The sequence below is a fragment of the Podarcis muralis genome, chromosome 10 (assembly GCF_964188315.1).
Source record: "Podarcis muralis chromosome 10, rPodMur119.hap1.1, whole genome shotgun sequence".
Taxonomy (NCBI): domain Eukaryota; kingdom Metazoa; phylum Chordata; class Lepidosauria; order Squamata; family Lacertidae; genus Podarcis; species Podarcis muralis.
Window position 1 is genome coordinate 70,196,305 of NC_135664.1, and position 15,343 is coordinate 70,211,647.

General features: G+C 43.3%; 1 protein-coding gene across 1 annotated transcript in view; it reads left to right on the forward strand.

Annotated features, from left to right (window-relative positions):
• The window catches only part of EXOC4 (exocyst complex component 4), a 343,578-nt gene that overhangs the window by 160,848 nt on the left and 167,387 nt on the right, over positions 1-15,343 (forward strand). The window contains exon 10 of the mRNA XM_028746503.2: positions 4,811-4,907. Coding sequence (XP_028602336.1) covers positions 4,811-4,907 — 97 coding nt within the window. The remainder of the gene's footprint in view (positions 1-4,810; positions 4,908-15,343) is intronic.

Genomic DNA, 15,343 nt, shown 5'->3' on the forward strand with positions numbered 1-15,343 from the left:
CTCAAACTAACCAGTCTTTTAAAGTCCCAAGAAATATTTGAGGGTGGCCAGTTCCCTCCCAAATGGCTGCTCTGTTAGACTTAAATGTCTTGTACTGCTCAGCTATAGGAATCATCGTCATAGTCTGAAAACCATCTCTATGTATCTATTATTATAGTGGCTCGTGACACTAAACTCCTTGGCTAGGATGCTGGGTTTGCACTTTCAATGCTGCTGGCAGGTGACCAAGGAGTGGCTCCTTAGGCATATTAAGTTCTAAAAATTCCACTGCTAACAATACTATTTAGCTGCCTTATCTATGTACCACTGGATAACTGATGTAACATTTTCTGCCTCCTCTTTTTGCTATTAAAATATTTAGAACCTCCACTGAGTTCAAATTTCCTCCAATTATTACAGCCAGCAGGATATACATGGGATAAGGTTGGGTAGGTTTTAAAGTCAGAAGAATCTGGAGCCTTGCTGAGACAGGTTGGCTGGTCCATTTCCCAGTCAACTCTAAAACAGCATCTTTCCAGGCTGAGAAATTTGTTCAATTATCTAAAACTTATTTCCAAATTCTCTGCATTATTGTGCATACAAGAACAAGCTTTATTTTGTGACAGGACTTGAAAGAAATTGGCTTCAAAACCAGTTTTTTGTGTATGTGTGGCTGGTCTGGCTGACTTTTATGGTGTTATTTAAAGGATGGCTGAGTGAATGTATGCAGTTTGAAATTTGTTGTTAATATAATAGAAACAATATTAATTTAATCTTATTTATTACTGCAATTTCTCTTCTGCCTTTCTAAAAGCATATGGCAGCATACAAATTTAAAAACATATAAATATTCTTACTAATAATAATTCTTTGCTTACTAAAACAAGAACCAACTGTATCAATCAAATTTTAAAACAGCAGCACAACATATGGTCTAAAACAATATTCCAGAAAAGCCAGTTGAATGAAAGCAATTTTGCTGCATAGTGAACTATCTGAGACCAAGGGAGCTTGTTCCAAATTCAGGACTCCATAACTGGTCAAGTTCTAACACTGGTTCCAACCTGACATGTCTCAGATGTTCAAGAGATCTGGAAAAGGGTTTCAGAAGGCCAATGAAGCAAATTTTATTAAAAAAACAACAACCTAAAATTAGTGGAATGTGCTCCACTTCTACATTGTATAAGAGGAAGTATTTGGAAAAGGACAATAACTCAATGGTAGTGTTTGTGTAAGGGACGCAGGTGGCGCTGTGGGTTAAACCACAGAGCCTAGGGCTTGCCGATCAGAAGGTCGGCGGTTCGAATCCCTGCGACGGGGTGAGCTCCCATTGCTCGGTCCCTGCTCCTGCCAACCTAGCAGTTCAAAAGCACGCCAAAGTGCAAGTAGATAAATAGGTACCACTCCAGCGGGAAGGTAAACGGCGTTTCCTTGTGCTGCTCTGGTTCTCCAGAAGTGGCTTAGTCCTGCTGGCCACATGACCCGGAAGCTGTACGCCGGCTCCCTCAGCCAGTAAAGCGAAATGAGCGCCACAGCCCCAGAGTCAGTCACGACTGGACCTAATGGTCAGGGGTCCCTTTACCTTTACCTTAGTGTTTGTGTGGTGCCTGCAGAAGATCTTGAACTGAATCCATGGTATCTCTGATTTGAAAAAAAGGGTAGCAGGTGATGGGGAAGAACCCTCTCCCCAAGATCCTGGGGAGCTGCTGACAGAGTAGAAAAGGCTGGGCTAGATAGAATGCTTGTCTGATCCTTGCATTCCTTTCTACATTACCTGATTTAGGCTTGCCCTCTGATTGGAAGGAGAGAAGCTCAGAGCACATTCACAAACCTATTAGAGTTCTTTGAGAGTGTCAGCCAGCAGCATATAGATAGAAGTGATCCGGTTGACATTGTGTATTTGGACTTCCAAAAAGCTTTTGACAAAAACTTCTGAGTAAGTCAAGGAAGAAGAAGAGAGGTTCTCTTGTGGACCAGAAATAGGTTAAGTTGCAGGAAGCAAAGAGTAGGAATAAATGGACAGTTCTCCAAATGGAGAGAGGTGGGAAATGGTGGAGTCCCTCAAGGATCCGTATTGAGACCTGTGTTTTTTAACTTTTTCATGAACAGTATAGAGCTAGAACTGAGCAAAGAGGTGGCCAGGTTTGCTGATGATGCTAACTTGTTCAGGGTTGTTAAAGATGAAGAGAGAATGTGAAGAGCTCCAAAAGGACTACTTCAAGCTGAGTGAATGGGTGGTAAAATAGCAAACACAATGTAAACAAGTGTAATGTGTTGTATGTTGGGGCAAAAAATACTAATATCACAGATATGCTCATGAGATGACAGACTAGGAATAAACTCTGTAAAGATGTTGACCCAGTGAGAAAGGCAAATTCCATGCCAGGGATCATGAGGAATGGAATTAAAAATAAAACGACCAACGCTGTTATAAAAATCTATGGTGTGTCTGCATTTGGAATACTGTGTACAGTTCTGGTTTCCTTACCTCAAAAAGCATATCATGGAGATGGGAAAAGTTTAGAAAAGGGCAACTCAAATGATCAAGGAGATAGAATGACTCCACTTTGAAGAAAGGTTACAGTGTTTGGGGCTTTTTGGTTTGGAGAAAAGGCAAACAAGAGGTGACATGATAGGAGTTTGTAAAATGATGAATGACATGGAGAACGTGCATAGAGAAAAGTTTTTATTTCTCTCTCTTAACACTAGCACTCATGAACATCCAATGAAGTTGATCCAGGAGGCTCTTCTTAGATTCCTATGCAAAGTGTTAGTAGGAAACCCCATTGAGAGTGGGCAGTTTTGCTGTGTGTCTCTGCTTTGGGCTCAGTTGGATCATTAAGTTACATACAACAGACCTTGGTAGCAGCGAATTCTTTCTCCCCATGGAGACACCTGTGCAAAATAGCACTGTTATTTCAGGGTCCATTATGAAAATATTCAGCTACATTGCTGATGGACCCCATCTCCTCACTCCTCTAGTTATCCTTCAGTTTATGATAAATTTTGCTTCACATCCGTTCTGCACTCCCCCCAAAAGAGAAACCTTTTGGTTTATCACCAGGCAAATTAAATCAACATACTGGCACGCTTCCTTGATACAGCAGCTGGAAAATATTTAAAGCTTTCCTGCTTGCTGTAAAAAGTAGCCATAACCCATTTTGAACCATAAAGATATGAAAAATAAAAGAACCGTTAGTAAGAATGCGAGATTTCTGGGAATGGTGAGGAGGTCACAAAAGCTGCTGTTCCTGGAATTCATAAAAGTAAAAACAGCGTTCTGTGAAGGTGAAGGTTGTTTTTCATATAGGACTTCATAGGAGCAGTTGCAGACTTACTGGCATTGCAGAGATACCATCATTTTCAAAATGGCTGAGAAGTAATGTGGCTGAGAAAGGTCCACCAATTTTATATACATGGAGAGATTTGGCTCAATTTTTAAAAAATAGGTAGCATGTCTTGGTTCTAGGGTTGGGCATTTGGGTAGGGCAGGTATCTTATCACAAAGCCAATGCAGTCATAATCAAGTTACATATTCTTGCCTTGGTTCCAAAGCTCTCACATGGCAGGTTTAGTTGTTGAGGAGTCCCTGGCACAGCCAAACAAAGGTTTATTTAAGTACCGTATATACTGATTAGGTACCAAGACCTGCTGTTTTTGTTTCCAGGCCTTGGAACTTAAAATGTAGTTAACATGACCTTTCCCTTCTAAGTTAAACTGGTGAGTTAAAATTCTATGCATAGGAGGCAGAAGACTGTAGACAAACAACAAAGGAGGGCTCTTGTCCATGTCCTGCTTGTGGGATTTTCAGAGGCATCCAGAGGTGGAAGCCTGGTAAATCTCAGGAAAACTGTGCAATATTGTTTTGTAATAGTGCGGTTTGGCTTACAGTTTCTGTTGGAAGAAGTTTGGTCCTGTCTGTAAATTTCAGTAGTAGACTGGTGACAAAGTAGAATGTTGAATAATTACCTTAGACTAGTAGCAATTGCAGCTTACTTGGGTCAGAAAGGGTTGTTCCCCTCTGTCGCTTTGGGCATCAGAAACTGGGAATTCTGGGTGGGGTGGGGTGGACTTGGCATTAGGTAGGATGGATTTAAACCCCAATAAAGATGTCTCATTTGACGATTCCATGAGTTTTGCTCACAGTGGTGAACCTTGGGGTTGCTGTGTATTGCATAGGGGAAAGAAACACCTATCCTGGACTGTGACTCCTTCTCACTTGTGCATTCTTCTAAGTAACTCCATAGAAGTTACCAGCCTATCTGCCCATGCATATCAGCATCCAAAAAAAGGGGAAGGGAGTAAGCTAGGGGAGATCCAGTTCTTAAAACACTGCAACATTCTGATCCTACTCAGACTGGCATTTATTCAGAGCTAAGGTCGACTAAGGGACGTGGGTGGCGCTGTGGGTAAAAGCCTCAGCGCCTAGGGCTTGCCGATCAAAAGGTCGGCGGTTCGAATCCCCGCGGCGGGGTGCGCTCCCGTTGCTCGGTCCCAGCGCCTGCCAACCTAGCAGTTCGAAAGCACTCCCGGGTGCAAGTAGATAAATAGGGACCGCTTTCTAGCGGGAAGGTAAACAGTGTTTCCGTGTGCGGCTCTGGCTCGCCAGAGCAGCGATGTCACGCTGGCCACGTGACCCGGAAGTGTCTCCGGACAGCGCTGGCCCCCGGCCTCTTGAGTGAGATGGGCGCACAACCCCAGAGTCTGGCAAGACTGGCCCGTATGGGCAGGGGTACCTTTACCTTTACCTTTTAAGGTCGACTAATTTAGATGAGCATGAGGGCAGTTCCTGAAAACAAACTTTTCCATGTTTTGTGTGTTTCTTTTTAAGGAGGTCCTGATGACAACTTGATAGAAGGCGGTGGGACAAAGTTTGTCTGCAAGCCAGGAGCCCGAAATATCACGGTCATCTTTCACCCGCTTCTGAGGTAACCCTATCCTACTGCTTTGTGTAGCATGTGTCTGTAATGTAATAATGGAAAAAATATACATTTATTTATTAGGCTGTGTTCAGACATTTGGTTTGTTATAGCAAAGCTTTGGGCTGTTCCCAATGGTGCAGTGAAACCGTATTGTTTCGTATTGTGTATAGAATTCTGAATCTTGTGACCCTCTGTTTCCTCTGGAAAGGAAGAAAATGTCAAGCATCTACTTTATTACAGCTGTGACATTGGCTTGACAGTGTGGAGGATGTCACTGCTGAAATCTCAGAAGCCAAGAGGGGTGTGCTGAATAGGATTTCTGATGGTCTGGGGGTTTCATCATGCTTCAGCTTCTTGCGCCTCTCCATAACTAGCAGAAGTAGACTTTATTGTGCAAACAATTCAGGCAAACTGGCAAAAAAATCCTGGGATATAAGCATAGGCTGACTAGTATTAATTATGATTGACTCCTGTGTGGGTGAAATGAACCAAGAGAATTTACCAAACAGAAAGGCTAGGACAGGATGCACATAAAACTGCACCCCACTTCAGTTTTCTTAACTACATTAACCTACATCGTGTAGAATCTGACATTTGTTCTTATTGAAATTCCGTTGTTAGTTTTGGCCCAGTTCTCCAATCTGTCCAGGTCATCTAGAATCCTGATTCTGTGTTCTGTGGCATTGGCTACCTCTCCCAGCTTGGTGTCATGTACAATTAGATGTGCATCTGCTCAATACCTCAATATCCAAATCGTTCATAAAGATGTAGAACAACTACAGGCCAGAACAGAACCCTGCAAGTACCCACTTGTCACTTTTTTCCAGAATGATGAGGAACCATTAGTGAGCACTCTCTGGATTTGGTCAGTCAACCAGCTACAAATCCACCCCACGGTTATCTCATCCAGCCCACATTTTACAAGCGTCTCCACAAGAATATCATGGGGAGTCAAAAGCAATACTGAAATCAAGATACGCTATGTCCACAGCATTCCCTTGATCCACCAAGTTTGTAACTCTTATCAAAAAAAGGAAATGAGGTTTGTCTGGCATGGCAATCCATCCTGGGTCTTAGTAATCAGTGCATCCTTTTCTAAGGGCTCACAGCCCAACTATTTAATTATCTGTTCCTATGACCTTTCCTGGTATCAAAATTAAGCTGACTGGTCAGCAGTTACCGTATTTTTTGCTCTGTAAGACGCACCCGACCATAAGACACACCTTGTTTTTAGAGAAGGAAAACAAGAAACAAGAAAGCAACACAAAGCCTCTTGAGCGAAAAGGGAGGAGCACTCCTGCTTCGCTCAAGAGGCTTTGCATGGCTATCCCTGAAGCCAGAAGAGCAAGAGGGATTGGTGCGCAGCGCTCCCTCTCGCTGTTCTGGCTTCTGGGATAGCTGCGCAGCCTGCATTCGCTCCATAAGACGCACACACATTTCCCCTTACTTTTTAAGAGGGAAAAGTGCGTATTACAGAGTGAAAAATATGGTAGATCTTCTCACTCCACTTTTGAAGATAGGGACATTGACAGCCTCCAGTCCACAGGGGCCTTACCCGTTCTCCAGGAATTCTCATAGATTATAGACAGAGGCTCTGAAATTACATCCACAAGCTTCTTTAGTACCTTTGGATGCAGCTCATCAGGTCCTGGAGATTTGAATTGGTTTAAAGTGGCTAGGTGTTCCCTTACTTACTACCTCTTTCTTTCTTGGGCTTCAGCTCCCGTCTTGCATTGTTTATTATGTTATCACCAGGTTGGACACTGCTTTCCTTTTGGGTGAAGACAGAGGCAAGACAGGTTTGAGCAGTTCTGTCACTGATTATTGTGCCTGAAAGTGCAAGCCAGGATTGGTTGCCAGATCCATGTTTTGAATAAATCTGATCTTTCAAACAGAACTTCAGATCAGTACCAGTACAATGCATAATGACAGAAGCAATGGAGACAAGCGATATAGGACAAAACTGGGAGGAAAGCACAAGAACAACGTCAGAAGGCAAAATTTGTTATTTACTGACCTGGGAAACAAACCTGCTGCTGCTTAGTAATTGATGATAAAAATAAAATTAATCATCATACTGGAAAGTGGAAGGAGGGAGATTAAACTTGAATGGTGCTCTAATAAGCTTCCCATTTCCACCTTACTTAGCTCAGGTATTTGCAGGTTCCAGCAGCCCCTGATGAGTTTTCCTGCTGAGAATTTCTAACGTATTTAAATAATTGACACACTGCTTCCAAAGGCAGAGGGGCCTTCATTTGCAGTCTTGTAAAGTTGAAACCTGTTTATCAAGAAATCAGCTTACCTTGCAGCGGCTGCAGCATTCGCTCGCTGCTTATTAATCATAACTGGCAGTGAATGATAAACAATTTGCTACAAGCCACAACTAAACTTTCCCCCACTCTTGATCAATAATAAATTACATTGTTTGCCGCCAAAGGGGGTCAAGCAGACAAATAAACCCGGAAAGAAAGCTATTGAGTTTTTAAGAAGCCGAGAGAGAGAGTGCATTTGTTGCAAAGTTCCCAGGAAAGTTGCACAACGATATGAAGATAGAAGCAAGAATGGGTCAATGCAAAAAGGATGATGCATCATAACCACATAAAGTCTTTGCCATAAATCTAACACTCAACATGTACTCTATATCGATGTAGATAAAATGTTCTTAAACAATAAAAAATACATGAGCTCACATGTTCATGAATGGAATGGGAAATCTTCCCAAAGAGCCAACTCATGGATTGCAGTTTCAGGATTTTCTGTGGCAAAGCAATGACCGCTGAGAGCACGTTAGGTTTGTAGTGCAGACATGTCATCTGGGTGGAGGTTGGGAGGTTGGTACAGCAGCCCCTTGATAGGGCTGGATTGCAAATGATTGACCAGGGCTATGAAGAGAATGGGCATCAGCAAGAGGGTACAGCTTGCAATTAGGTGGAACAGGGCAAGGACATATGCAAGCAAGATAATGAAGCGTTTGAGTGGCAGGGTGGATAGTCCCACAGTCAGCTGCAATGGCGGCAGCATCTGGAACAGTTGCAAGTGCTGAAGCAGCTGAAACAGGAGAAATTGAAAGGCTTGGAGTCACACGGTGGTGCTGTTGGATAGCCTCAGTTGGTGCCTGTTGCTTCCTCACCTGGACATTTCTAGGGGAACTGATAGCCTTAAATGGTTGGAGGGCCAGCATGGCAAGAGTTTGAGACTCATCACTTGAAAGGCTTGACCCAGCACTTCCAGATGCAACCAACACACTCTCCTCTTTGGAGATCCCTAGGAAGTTCCTTCCTTAGAGATGATATTGGATGCAGCAGCTCTTCTGTGATCTGGACTCCCCAGCTCAGAGTCACTGTCAAATGGTTTCAGGGGCTGGGCTATGAGAGTCTGAGTCTTGTGAAAGAACTCGAAGGAGGGCAGGGTGATGACCTGAACAACAGAGCAGAGGAAATGGTGCTTATGGGAATAATTAGAGAAGAGCGTGCTGCTATTGCAATCACATCCTTCTTGTGGCCGGTCAATGTGAGAACAGGATCCTGGACTAGACTTTGGCCTTTGGCCTGATTCAGCAGGGCTGTTCCTATGCTCTTAATCAGGGGTCAGCAAACTTTTTCAGCAGGTGGCCAGTCCACTGTCCCTCAGACCTTGTGGGGTGCCGGACTATATTGGAGGGGGGGAATTAACAAATTCCTATGCCCCACAAATAACCCAGAGATGCATTTTAAATAAAAGGAGACATTCTACTCACGCTGATTCCTGGACCGTCCGCGGGCCGGATTTAGAAGGCGGTTGGACCAGCTCCGGCTCCCGGGCCTTAGTATGCCTACCCATGCTCTTATTGTTTGAAACAGTACTTTCTTTTTGTCTGCTCTGAAGCTAGTAACAGAGACAGCAGGGGATCTCCAAGGTCGTGGGCAGAGGACTTTCATATCACCTGCTACCTGATACTTTTTAATTGGAGATGCTGTGGACCTTGTGCATGCCAAGTGTGCACTCTGCCATTCAGTGATGGTCCACTTTATGCATAATTTTAAGAACCACCAAAATGTTCACATACATTGCATTATCTTACTTCTGCTTACAGCAAGCACTAGGATGAGCCAGGACTGGGTGTGAGGTGAGGTTGAGCCTCTCTGAAGCCATTGAGTAGGTTCGTGGCTGAAAAAAAAGAATGCCCCAGGGACTTCCTTGGCCACACAGAGTTGCTACACCCAAGTGGTCCTGTTGTAAAAATAAATAAAAAATTGTTGCATGAATTAGGAGGTGCAGGGCACCATGCTTGGTCCTCCTCCTTCTCCCACCCCTCAGTGCTTTTAAAGCAAGGGAAGCGTTGATTTGCAAACCTACGTGCCTTGTTAAAAACAACAACGAAGCAACACCAGTTGACAAGCAATCTGTTTAGATTCCTTGTGTTTGTGAAGTACTTGCAGCTAATGACTCTGATGTCAATAAACTCTTGCTGGCTTAGAGCGCATTTCATAAAATCATCAGCCACCGCGTTGTGACAGGAAAGACGACTGTTAGGGAAACGCTTTCTCCAAAGTGACCGCTTCACCGCGGCGTGTAGTTCTGGCTGTTCATCTTTAGCGTTTCTGTCAGCTTGTCATGGGCGATCAGATATTATCTTCATTGCTGACATTCAACAAGCGTGTAAGGCATAATGAAAACTTCCTCTCTCTTCTCCCACCCCCCTTTTCGCCTCCTCCCCGCCCCAGCCTCTGTCAAACACAGATGACACATTTTGAATAGCAATTTTCATGACACACTTTGGTTTCATTACCAGCTTGATGGGTAGGCAGTGGAAATAATGTGTGTCATAAAAACGGTTAGGGCAAGATTTACGACGGAAAGATCTCTTCTCATTGTACAATACGCTTGTCACACGGGGAGGAAAAAAGATGGCATTTGCTACATCTTAACCTACTTTTTCCCCCTTGCCAAGTAGCACATCAATAACTGCGGGGGAGAGGAGAAATGGATTTACAACAGAAGCCCTCCTACTCAGGCTAGCCTTGTAGTGGAGGCTGATAGAGAGGAACAGGCTTAGAGTACAACGGTGTCTTCAGTGCAGTACCCATCAAGGCAAGAAACCTGGCTTCTTTCTGTGACTGACGCACCTACAGCTACTGTGCTACAATGACCAAGTGTTGCATCGGTAGGAAAGGCTGAGATGGATGTTCAGGACTGTTCTACAGAGGGCTGAAGGGATCCTTGTCTTGTGGGTGAGACTGTAGATTTGGGTTGAGACAAATTTCAGCAGGGAAATCACTATGTTTTCTGCCTCCTTCCTCCGGTGTGGCATTTTTTTCTGAAGGAACAAACAGGGCTATATATCTCCTGCAACTGAGCTTTCCCCCCTTCAATAATTAGAGTGTTTGTAAACTTTCTGTTGTTACATCACACTAATTCAGCCAATGACTAGGGGGGCTAGCAGACAGACACAAGCCATGATTTCTATGTGTGCGATTTTCAGAATGTGCACAGGTAGTTCACAAACATTCCTGACACTGCTGATTTTAATTGTATTTTCATTGCTTCTAATATTATTTCTACAGTATTTTATTACAGCTAGAATTCTATGGGATGCAAATGGTAATGCAACATAAGAATTATATTACATGTATTATATTGCATTATATGTAATACAACATATAAAAATACAACATAAGAAATAAAAGAAGCAATCACACAGCATCTGGCACAGTGCATTACAGTTGCTGGAACAGGCAGAAAAGCCAGTAAGTGGTCCACACAAAACCATCAGCAGTTTCAGGTGGTCTGTTGGGGGGAAAGGGGGGGGAACACTGCCTTAGACCATTTTCTTTTCTTTTCTTTTTAAAATAATTTTTATTAACCGGCCAATCAAATCAAATTAAATCACATCACATAAATTCCGAATTACAAAGCCAAATTTTAAATTTTGTTGGGGGAACCCATATTTCAAGATCCGAAGGGGGATTCTGATCATCTTCTTGCTACTGCATTAATGTCCAAATCAGACCAAAGTTCATAATTCTATCCTGTCTTATCTTGCTGTTTCCACATCACATCTTGTTCATATATTTTCTCTTTTTTCTTTATGATCTCTTCTGATAGTCTCCTTAAGCCGATAAACACCAATATTAATCTGCCTTAGACCATTTTCTGGACCCATCCATGAAAGTACATCCACCCAAGATTGCAAGGAATTATCCCCGCAGGGCGACAATAATGGTACAATGCTGGAAATCCAGAACTGGGGAGCCAATAAAGGGGACCTGTTAAGAACTAGCATCTAAATGAAAAATGACCAGCAGCATAGGTCTCTGATGGATTTGAAAGTAAGATTCATCTACTCCGTTATTGTTGTTTTTCAGCAGTAGCCAGCCAGATACTCAACACAGAGATACTTTAGTGTAATATAGACTGCAATCTCAACCCTACATATTAGGCAGTTTGTCTCATTAACATCACTGGGAACAACTTGTGAGTAATCCTGCATGTCAAGGATATATCAGCCTTGCTATGGCCAGTGCTCCTCATCCTCGTGGTACCCTGCAGGTCCCAATCCTTAGCTTACCAGTTATTGGGTATAGGTGCTTGAGCAAAGGTTCCCAAACCTTTTCCCCATAGACCACTTGAAAATTGCTGAGAGTCATTGGAAGACCCAAGATTTGCCCACCGTGGAAGAATGGCAGACACAACTGATAGACTATATGGAACTGGCAGAAATGACTGGCAGGATCCGAGACCTGGGAGTGGAAGAGGACTGGTAGTGGAAGAGGACTGGAAAAAGTTTAAGGACTATCTACAAAAACATTGTAAATTGTATGAGTGTTAAGAAGGATGCAGGACTGAAAACAACATGGCACTAGCAATTTGGTGAAAGAAATAGGAGAATAAGTGAGATTTGAGAAAAAGATAAATTCTGGAATAACATTATGTCTAAATTAAGTATTTAAGTATTGGATAAAAATATTTAAAGTTGGAGACATAATATTTGAAAATTACAAAATAAGAGTTGAAATAAGGTGATAAATTGCTGCTTATAAGTTTATAACTGGGAACGCAGGAATGGGAGATGTGAGGAAGTCCAAAAAGTTAAGAAAATATGGTTGTTGGACATTTGGATTTGTTGTATGTTTTTTATTATATGTAAATCTTTTTGCTTTTTTTCTGTTTTTCTTTGTTTGTTGTATTTTGGTGATGGTTTTATATGTGGTTGATGAATACAATGTTTAAAATCCTTAATAAATATTTTATAAAAAAAAAAGAAGAAAATTGCTGAGAGTCTCAGCAGACTGCTTCTGCCAGTTGTAGCAATTGTAATGTGCTGTCCTATATGCTGTATGGTTATTCATTGTATTTTTACAAACATATTGGGGACCACTTGCATGGAGCCCGCAGACCACACAGAACACAGTTTGGGAAGCCCTGTGCTAGAGAATACGGTCAACACAAGCACTCCCATCTGTAAACATATGAATGAACACAAAGCGTTGAAGCTGTATCTCTCAACCTTTTATTGGGAACAGCAAGCCAGAAATGGGGAGTGGAGGGATGTGTTGGCTCTGAAGTAGACAGCCTAATTTCCAGCAGGACAAGTGTAATGCACAAAGGCCCAGATTAATTACCAGCGCTTAATGGGGCTCACTTGCATGTAATAAATGAATAGCAGATATTATTTTCCAACGGGCAAGTGGTTCTTTGAAAGGAGTTGATTCCTGGGAATAGATTTTTACAAAGTTATGAAAAGCTAATTAGACATCCAGCCTGATGAGGAATACACACACATGATGTTTCCTTGATTAGATATTGTGGGAGGTGCTGAAGTATGAAAATTAGCACTATGAAAGAAGTTTGGTCACCGTCTCTGTCATCCATTGAAAGCCAACATCTGCTCAGATGCTAGTATTCTAGGCAGAGGGTGGTGTTGCTCTATGGTTGCACATTTCCCATTGGTGGGAAGGAAACGAGGTTGACCAAATCCTGTGAGCTGCTGAGTGGGCTAAGGAATCTCAGCCCGGCCACCAAGCTGGGTGTAGCGTTTGTTCGCCACCGATGAGTTTTCCTTTTGTTGGTTTCAGCTGCCGTTTGAAAGGCACTTGGCTCTTCAGGGTAATAATAATTTTACATATGCTTTATGGAGTATGTTTATTACCAGACAATTGGATAACAGATGTCTGCCGTCTCAAGGCTGGTGGAGGGAAGGCAGTGAAGGAGCTGTAAACAGGAGGGAGAGGGGTGGAGATCAGAGCGTTTCAGACTGTGCAAATGCTGTTAGTCCTAATCCTTTGAATGCCGGGTGCCAAGGCTGCTAGGATATCTCAGTATCAGCCACACTTCATTAATATCAGGCAGCAATTAAAAATGGTTGCAGGGAAAGGAGTGAAGGGGCTTATTGGCCTGAAAGCAGTAGTTCTATCCAAATCACTTTGTTTGTATGTCACGAAAGGGTGGAGAAGTTAAATGAGCCTGACACCCCAGTTTTCCTCTGTCTTGGAGGAGACGGCATCTGTCAGGCAACAGACTGCTTGGATGGAAAGCTGACGGTGGTACATCCATCACCGACTCTTGGATCTCTGCCTCTGATGTAGTGAGGGAAGGCTAAATAACCACCAATATCTTGTCTTGGATAAACTCAGTGAGTGGCAGGAAGCTGCCATCTTCAGGGGTGTTAGCCTGCTGGAAAGCTCCATTTTGTAATGACCCAGAATGACTGCTTTTAGGCAACCATATTCACAATATTTTACATTTGAGGGACCCCAAGTCCTCCAAATGTAAAATGACAGCTTTTATTTCACATTTCTTGCCCTTATTTCTTCATTAAATGTTGATGGATTTTTTTGTTTTGTTTTTGTTTGAGAGATCAGAGCAACCTCTGTTGCATCATAGTGATGTAATAGCAAAGGAAGAGCGTATTTGTGATAGGTGGGGTCACATGCCAGAGATTCTGCTCTGATTCAGAGCACACCGGGCATTAATTTTAATTTTCTTCCAGACGGTGAACCATTTGTAATAACTGCGACTTTTGTTATTTCTTCAGTCTTCCTGTTGTTCTGTGGGGAGTTGTTTTTTTTTTTTTGTCATATGCTGTAAATGGGGCTCTGCATGCAGAGATGTCATGGCCTCTCTTGCTGCCATTGGCTTAGCTGTGCTGTTGTCACAGAGGGTCATTGCCCTGAAGAGCTTGAGTGATGAGTGCTCAGAGGGATTTTGAGACCTTAGAACTGGATTTTGAAAGTCAATGAGAAACTTCTATTAAACCTTCTAAGTATTGCTTGTGTGTCATGAGATTTCGGGTAGGTGTGGATTGGTTGAATTCATTCGGAGCCTTCAGGACAGGGCTGGTTAACCCTTTTCCATCCAAGGGCCATCTTTACTCATTGTAGACACTCTGGGGCATGCACTCCAGCAGGGGATGCAGCCACCTCTCACTTTCTGTCTCTCATTGCAGGAATGTTCTGGTTCTCTGTAGAAGATCAGGGGAAGGTACCAATTGTTCAAACAGGTGCCTCCAGATTGGACACACAAAAGGTCCATGATCATTGTTGTTTGTCGTTTAGTCGTGTCCGACTCTTCGTGACCCCATGGACCAGAGCACGCCAGGCACCTCTGTCCTCCACTACTTCCCGCAGTTTGGTCAAACTCATGCTGGTAACCTCGAAAACACTATCCAACCATCTCGTCCTCTGTCGCCCCCTTCTCCTTGTGCCCTCCATCTTTCCCAGCATCAGTGTCTTCTCCAGGGAGTCTTCTCTTCTCATGAGGTGGCCAAAGTACTGGAGCCTCAGCTTCACGATCTGTCCTTCCAGTGAGCACTCAGGGCTGATTTCCTTAAGAATGGATGCGTTTGATCTTCTTGCAGTCCATGGGACTCTCAAGAGTCTTCTCCAGCACCATAATTCAAAACCATGATCATTAGTGCAAAACAAAGCAAAAGGTCCCATGATGACATAAACTGTGCATTCAAAAGGAGTTGTATCTAATTTATTGCTAAGCTAAAGTCGCATAGGGACACGGGTGGCGCTATGGGTTAAACCACAGAGCCTAGGACTTGCCATTCAGAAGGTCGGCAGTTCGAATCCCCATGACGGGGTGAGCTCCCATTGCTCGGTCCCTGCTCCTGCCAACCTAGCAGTTTGAAAGCACGTCAAAGTGCAAGTAGATAAATGGGTACCACTCTGGAGGGAAGGCAAACTGCGTTTCCATGCGCTGCTCTGGTTTGCCAGAAGCAGCTTAGTCATGCTGGCCACATGACCCGGAAGCTGTACGCCGGCTCCCTTGGCCAATAAAGCGAGATGAGCACTTCAACCCCAGAGTCGCCATGACTAGACCTAATGGTCAGGGGTCCCTTTACCTTTAAAGTTGCATAGTGTTATAAATGCTCTGCTGGCAAAGTATTTTGTGCCTGCAGAAAGCTGTTGCGCAAGATAACACAGAGGCATGTTATTGGTGAATTTGTTGTACAATAG